The sequence below is a fragment of the Cyprinodon variegatus genome, unplaced genomic scaffold (assembly GCF_000732505.1).
Source record: "Cyprinodon variegatus isolate N-32 unplaced genomic scaffold, C_variegatus-1.0 Scaffold75, whole genome shotgun sequence".
Classification (NCBI taxonomy): Eukaryota; Metazoa; Chordata; class Actinopteri; order Cyprinodontiformes; family Cyprinodontidae; genus Cyprinodon; species Cyprinodon variegatus.
The window spans coordinates 1123991-1131596 of NW_015150528.1; the positions used below are offsets into that span (position 1 = coordinate 1123991).

General features: G+C 38.8%; 1 protein-coding gene across 11 annotated transcripts in view; it reads left to right on the plus strand.

The window, feature by feature from the left end:
* agfg1 (ArfGAP with FG repeats 1) overlaps positions 1 to 7606 on the plus strand; it is a 40532-nt gene that overhangs the window by 12144 nt on the left and 20782 nt on the right. For all 11 annotated transcript variants that reach the window (XM_015372771.1, XM_015372770.1, XM_015372769.1 and 8 more), the window contains exons 2-4: positions 1344 to 1437; positions 5460 to 5575; positions 6392 to 6557. In XM_015372771.1, the coding sequence (XP_015228257.1) occupies positions 1344 to 1437; positions 5460 to 5575; positions 6392 to 6557 (376 nt within the window). The remainder of the gene's footprint in view (positions 1 to 1343; positions 1438 to 5459; positions 5576 to 6391; positions 6558 to 7606) is intronic.

Sequence of the window (7606 nt, forward strand, 5' to 3'; positions counted from 1 at the left end):
AATAGCCGCCAGTGACACCGTAAAGAGTCGCCAGATTTGTCGCTAGTAGCTTTTAAAAAAAATAGTCGCTGGAGGGGTCTGAAGAGTCACTGAGTTGTCAACACTGCAACTGCGGCGCAGACTCGCTCCGCCATATTTTTTTTTCTTCCCCGGGATGACGGCGGCGGCGGATGACGCATTAATCGCGCGACACAACTAATCGATGATTAAATTCGTTGCCAACGCTTTTAAAAGTCGATTTTTATCGATTTTATCGATTCGTTGTTGCAGCCCTACTTGCAACCTTCTCAGAGCACAAGCGCACTGCTCTTAGCACTAAACCTCCCACTAGACCAACACCCCCTATAGGTTGCTGTCTAACATCACTGTTGTAGCGTTGGGTAGTTTTTTGAAAGGCCCTCTGACCAACACTTTTGGATTTACCTGGTTGGCTAAATCGGGTCGCATATTTTGTGTGCTTTACTCTCTGGTTACCAGCGTTCAAACTTCCAGCAGCATCTTATTGTGTCGATTGGGTGAACGATTGCGGGGAGTGGAGGAGCTTAGTGTCTCTGTTATTGTAGCTGTCTGACAGTTTGTATCTAAAAGGGTCAATTGATTGATTTTGTACAAAAATCATCATCTTTAATAATTCTTTTTTGTTTAAGCCTTGGTTAAATCAACATACTGATTACTTTGACCCTTATAGAGGCATTGTAAAGTATCCAATATTGTCATATCACCCTCCTCCACTTTGAGACTCTTCTTTTGGAAGAAGACGGTCTTAAAGGAAGAACTTTTATCATGCAGGCATTTTATTAACTTAAAGCTATGACTGTAATTAAATTTTTTTGATTCATATTTCTCGCCACACATTCATAAGTTTTTTTTTTTTTTTTTTTACAGAATAATTCCAAAATTCTTTGTTTTTCAAGCTCAGATTTCTCTGCCCAAAGGTTACAGTTAAAATGTTCTTGTGTGTCAAATGTTCCTTGATCAGCATCAAAGACAAACAAGAGATGACCTTGCAGCCATATCAGTTAGTCTTAACTTTCAGAGACAGAAATCTTGCCTATTGATTATTCTTATCCAGTGTAGTTAGAAAAACATTTTCAACTTTGTCCGCTGCTCCAGAGACCTGTGACCTTCTATGGAAAAATTTGCTAATTAGGTTTGTCGTTTCTCCCACGCTTTTGTCTTTCTTTTACTTATGGTTGACTCATTTACACAGGGAGGCTGTTGGACTGCAACGTTCATAAACAGCAACGTTCACAGAGAGTGGCTATAGAGGCCATCAAGAAGATGGTTTCATTCAATGTGTTCTGAAATAAAATTGACCTCAGTTTCAATTTCTCTTTCTGCAGACGGGGACTGAATCCACCCCATAGAGTTAAGTCTATCTCCATGACGACATTCACACAACAGGAAATCGAGTCCTTACAGAAACATGGCAATGAGGTAAGCATGGGCAAATTCTGCTCTGTTGCATAACACCTTATTTTAACTACGTTTAAAGGTCTATTTTATTCTTCCTGGGTTACCCGATTTGTTTTTGGGGTGAAGCGTTTGAGAAAAGTCACATTATCATCAACCTATTTTTGGATTAGCGATTGGTCTGGAATGGTTTTGTGACTAATTGTAGTCCAAAGTATCACGTCTATTAATAATTATCAGGGAGTTTTGTTATAAAATGTTAGTCATTGAGGCACTCACCTATGTGCTAACATCTGTTTGTGGATGACAGTATAAACAGAGGAACCAAAGTCCATCAAGTTCACGGTCACTTCTCTGGCAAACAGAGTGAAAAATAGATCAGTGCCACCAGGGAAGCACAGCTCAATATAAGTCGGAGTAAATTCACCCAGCAGGCAGACATACAGGAGATTCAAGGCTGGGATTGATGCTAATGTCCTCCAAGGCTATAAATATTACGCCGCCATGTTACTATTTTTTTTTCTTTCCACTTGTGACCAATTTGATTTAAATAGAAAACAACTGATACACCAAGGTTGAAGCACTATCAGCCGTTGATTTTCAACATTCACACTCTGTTCCTTGTTTTGATTTCTGCTTGTTATCCTTGTCAGCATATGTTCATCTTAGTGACTTCTAATGTCGGGGAAAGGTTTATAGCAGTTTCTCAATCCAAAGGAAGCTCACATTGATGCTTTGCAGACAGATTTGTGTATTTTCAATGTTTATGGCTTTTAGTTACAATGTCATTAGGTCACAGCCAAAATGTTATTTTATTTGACCAAATAAACAATCTTATATGTGTGTGTTGATCTTCTGCAAAGTATGTCTTTCACTTGTACTGCGCATGCCGTTGGTTCTTGGTCGCACCTCCTTTTTTTTTTGCATAAATAACTTCTTTAATACTGCATTGCATCAAAGTGATCAGACTACAGCTCTGCTTAGTTGTTAAGGAAGCCCAGGTTGCTTTGGTAGCATTTTTTTAGCTCTAGTTAGGTCTGGTGTCACTCATCATTGGCAGAGTGAATAAAAAGATTTTCTAAGAGAAGATTTAGACCACAGGGTAACAATCCAGTTCCAGCCAGGTAATAATCTTCTGTGTTGTTCAGAAGAGGCTTGACTCAAGAAACAGGTTGGATCGATGTCCAGGGTACCTCTCAATGTGACAGCTGGTGGAGTCCTGTCTTCAGCTGCAGTTCACACCTAGAGAATCTTCCCTAAATTGAACAAAGTTTGAAAACATAGCATTGTACTAAACATATGTTTAGTACAATGCTAGCTGCCTGCAAAAAGCTATCACTTGTAAATATATGAGTGTTGAAGAGACTGGATAAACAGGACTTGTTTTTCAGATTAGAGAATCTGACATTCGCGCTGAATGGAACAGGACAAATTCATAGAAAGGTGGACATCATGGTGGAATTTTGATGAACAATTGATTTGGAACTATTGAAAACAAAGTGTGTTACCCGTTGTTCCTTAGCTAGTCAGTTTTTTTTGTTTGTCTTATTTTGTTTCAATTACACTATGTGACAAAATATAAATTAAAATGAAAAAAGTTAATACATATAGAAATCTGGGTGTAGTGATGGACTTAGACCTGAAATTATAAAGGCCATTAAAGACCATAAAAAGTCAGCCTTTTATCACCTATTAGGATTGACCCCAGGATTAAAGGACTAATATCTCAACAGGATCTTCATAAACTAATTCATGCATTCATCTTTAGTGTAATCGAGTACTGCATTGATGCCTTCATGGTTCTGCTCAAAAGTCAATCGGAGAACTGCAGTTGATCCAGATTGCTGCCGCCCCTCACTAACACTACGGAAGTGAAGATATCACAAGGCCAGCTCCCTGTATCTCAGAGAATGGACTTTAAAATACTCCTGTTGGTCTATATATCACTGAATGGTTTGGCCTCTCAGGTCTTCTGGATCAAGTCTACTCTGCATACGCAGAAAATGGAGCAGCAGCTTTTAGTGCTTAAGCTTGAATAAGCTTAAACAATCATAAAGGGAACTAAAAAAGTGCAGAAACTGTATGTTGCTTTAAATCAATTAAAAACGTGTTTAAAGTGGCCGTTGATACATCATTCATTTAAGTTTGCACTCCAACTTTTCTTTATTTTTACCATATTTTAAATTTTTTATTCAGCTACCTCTGCGCCACTGCAATGTACCCTTTTTACATGTTCCTATTATATTTGTTTTTTTAATTTACTACACTTTGAATTTAAATTCCATTTACAGTTTACTCAAGGCTGTGGTAATTCCTGATGCTTGCACAATTTCCTTCCATTTAATGTTCAGGGAAAGGGCCCATAATAATTCACTGTCAATATATAATAAGATATTGCAATTAAATAAACTGCAATCCCCATTAAGTCCCAAAAACTACCACCTTTTAAAGTGTAATTGTTTGACCTGTTCATTAAACTGCACCTACATTTTAGGAATCACTGGTCAGAAGAGTAAAGAAGCTTTGCCTCGAGTTTTATTGTCTAGCTTGACTATAAGCTCCATCTAAATGTGTGCAAAGGCACTATTAACATCTAAAGCAAATGGACTCTAGAACTTTTCCTGATTATTTGTTTTGCGGTTCCAGGTCAGTGAGATTATGTGTGAACTCATGGCTGGGCATTACTTGGTTTGTTATTAATGCAGATTCCACTTGCGTAGTGGTCGCAGGGCATTCTGGGATATGTAGTGAGAGTGGTAGGAAGGCCGATCATTAAAATTATATGAATATATAGAAATATTCATCTATTGAGATGTAGGCCTGTAGCTTGAAATGTCAAATGTAGCCAAAAGAAAAAATGGTATTATTAACAGAGAAACTATTAAAATATAAAATGCTGTATTATTTATCAAGAAAAAATATTTTAAATGTTCCCTCTGTATATACTGTTTACTGATTTCTAGTTTCTTTCTAATGGGCTCTATGCACAATTGCATGCACTATTTCCTGAATTTAACACCGCTCTTTTTTGCTTCTCGTCTTTCATCACTGGATCAACTGATTAATCCAGATATGTGTGGCCATGGTTACTGAGGTCAGGCACACCTGGATCAATCAGTTCATCGAGTAGAAAAAGGGTGCGTTCGATTCAGTGGCCGGTCTATCTGGACTGGATCCTTTATGGTCCATGATAATAAGGAGGCTGGAAGAGATTGACTATGGAATCAATCAGGTCCAGCCTTCTCCGACCTCCACCGCCGTATGCTCTGTCACCTAGCAACAGTGACAGTTGACACACAAAGCAGGCAAAGAATGGATGCTGAATTTCTCACTAATGTTCTGTACCCTAATAACATTTTCGAGGAGCTTTACCAGCAGTACTGTCGTAACAAATATATTAGATTTATAGTCCCCAGGCTGCACAGATATTAGAATCTTTGCTCAAATATCAGCGAAAGCCATTTACACAGGGACAGATAAAACCTTTCGATAAACCAAACATTATCCGCCACATATCTGACTCAATAACCATTTTAAATAACTATTTTCATTCATTTCAAACGGAACTATTTATATACTTGTATTATATTTAACCGCACTTACGATATTTACCAATGTTGGGTGACAATGACCTTTTTCCTCTGAGCATGAAGCATCTGTTTTGCTTGGACTGGAAGTGAATCATGGGATACCCAAGATTACGTAGGATACACCGGACCTGTCATTCAAAAACAAGCAAAAAGAAGGCTGCATTTGTCGGCCACATTCAAGGAGTCTTCCAATCCAAGCAGGCCTCTGCGCAGTGCTATGACGTAACCGGCTGAGGAATCTGCCCTTGTAGGACGCAGCCGCTAAATTCAAACTCAGCAATAGACAGGAAACCAAAGAGTTGCCTTAAGTTCAGGAAGTAGTGGAGTTGTGTGTACAGCCCATTTTCATTTTTAGAAATTGCTTAAAAGTTTAAAGAACAATAATATGATGTAGCAGAGATTTTATAGATCAAATGTTCAAACCTAAATAATTTCTCCAACATTTATGTATTTCAGGTATGTAAACAGATCTGGCTTGGTCTCTATGATGACAGAACTTCATCCATACCAGACTTCAGAGAACCACAGAAAGTCAAGGAATTCCTTCAAGAGAAATATGAAAAGAAGAGATGGTGAGTGAGTTTTTTCAGGCTAGGTATCCATAGATCTGAATTAATAGATCAAAACCTCGTACTGACATGACGCTTGTTTGAGTTTTCCTTATGCTTGACATGGAATGTCTCAAAGGCAGCTCATAGCACTCAGCCTCCAGCAAGCCACCAAACATCCCTCTTTTAGAGCACCGAATGTAGGTCGCTACAGTCAAGCTGCTCTAAATGTGCAATAGTGACTCTAAGAAGTAAAGGGATTAATTAAACTGACATATTATCTTATTATCCTAGTTAACACTCTGATCTAAGTCTGACATCTAGTAAGAGCTGATCTATATACAAAAAAATCAAGTCACTGTTTATTTTTTTTAATTTAAAAAGTAAATATTAGCAATGGTAAAAATAAAGCTGAATACATTTGGACACAAAAATGAGATGCATGGATATTCTAAACTATTTCTTCTAAGAAGTTGAGAAATTCCTGGAACAAAACGCACCTGATTATGAAGGAATTATTTTTAGCTCATCTCTAGTCTCTGAAGGCTGACCGAAATGAGAGCAGTAGAGAAAGTGCTGCATGTCTTAGCGTGCCTCCTTCAGAGCCAGCAGACATTTTTCAGTCACATAAGTCATTCTTCGGCAATACAAAAAAAAAACAACAATTATTTAATGAGACGTTTTACCAAATACTATAGTGGAATTATTTTTCAGTGAAATTAAAGCATTTAATCTTTAATTTTAAATAAAATCTATTGAATTATATTTGATTACTATTAATGTTCATTGTTGGTTTGATAGTATAATTTTAATGTGATGCCTACATTATTTCCCTCCAAGGTATGTACCTCCTGAGCAAGCCAAGGTTGTGGCATCCGTCCATGCTTCCATTTCTGGTTCCTCAAACAGCAGCACCAACAGCACCCCAGAGGTCAGACCGCTTAAATCACTGCTCGGGGAGTCAGCTCCAGCTCTGCACCTGACTAAGAATACCCCACCAAATCAGGTGAATATTTCCAACACATGCACAAACTCTGCATCATAGACGAGTAAAATAAACACAAACGGAATAAAAGATTTATTCCAATTTCTACGTTTACATTCTTAAAGTTGAATGCAGCCAACATACTGGTTCCAACCTATACAAAGCGATAGCTAATAGAATCACACACATTAACTTATTGAAAAGAAACATAGTATGAACGGGCTTCATCGAGTGGATAATTACGAAGCCCCATTTACTCTACCTGTTTGAAACCGTACCGTGATCGGTCCGAGCACAGTAACCAAGATAACTGTTGAGTGTAATTGGCACGCAAAACTGAACCGCACAGTGACAGACACAACCGAACGGCACTAAACTAGTACTAGTTCAACAGTAGGGCTCGGCGTGGTTCAGTTCTGGCCCGGTTCTCAGATAACAAAGAGCACATGAACAGGCCGCCTCATCCACTTACAGTCAGCCTCCTTAATCATGAAATATCAGACATTCATAAAAATACTGGCTTCCCTGCCGTGCCACATGATTTCCAGTTATGATTTTGCTCAGCAGTGTGATGAGTCTTAGCATCTGCCATTCTTTCCTGCGTCTCTAAGCCCTGATTAGGCTATCGCTTTTCGTATCCACTTCTTCTTCTTGTGTGTTATGCCGGTTGGCAAACAACTTTTTGGTGCATTACCGCCACCAACTGCAATGGAGTGTGGATCGGGAGTTGTATCCACTTCCCAATAGCCGACTCTGTCAAGTAAATTCAGCAAAGGCTGCCTTCTTCGCCTGACTCACCTCAAACAGCGAAATATCTCAATTACTACCAAACTTCCTGATTGTTATGGGTGCCGCCATAATGATTTGATTGATAGAGAACAATAGTACCATAGGTCGTCACTAGGAGGCGAGGAACTGTGCTTGTGTCATGTGTAAACGGATGTACCGTATTTTCACGACCATAAGGCGCACCGTTAGCCTGACGTAGTCCGACTCAATTCTAGTCAGAATATGAGTCTGATACTGCTCCATAGAGCTGTGATTATGGGGCGTGTTTCGAACGAACCAGG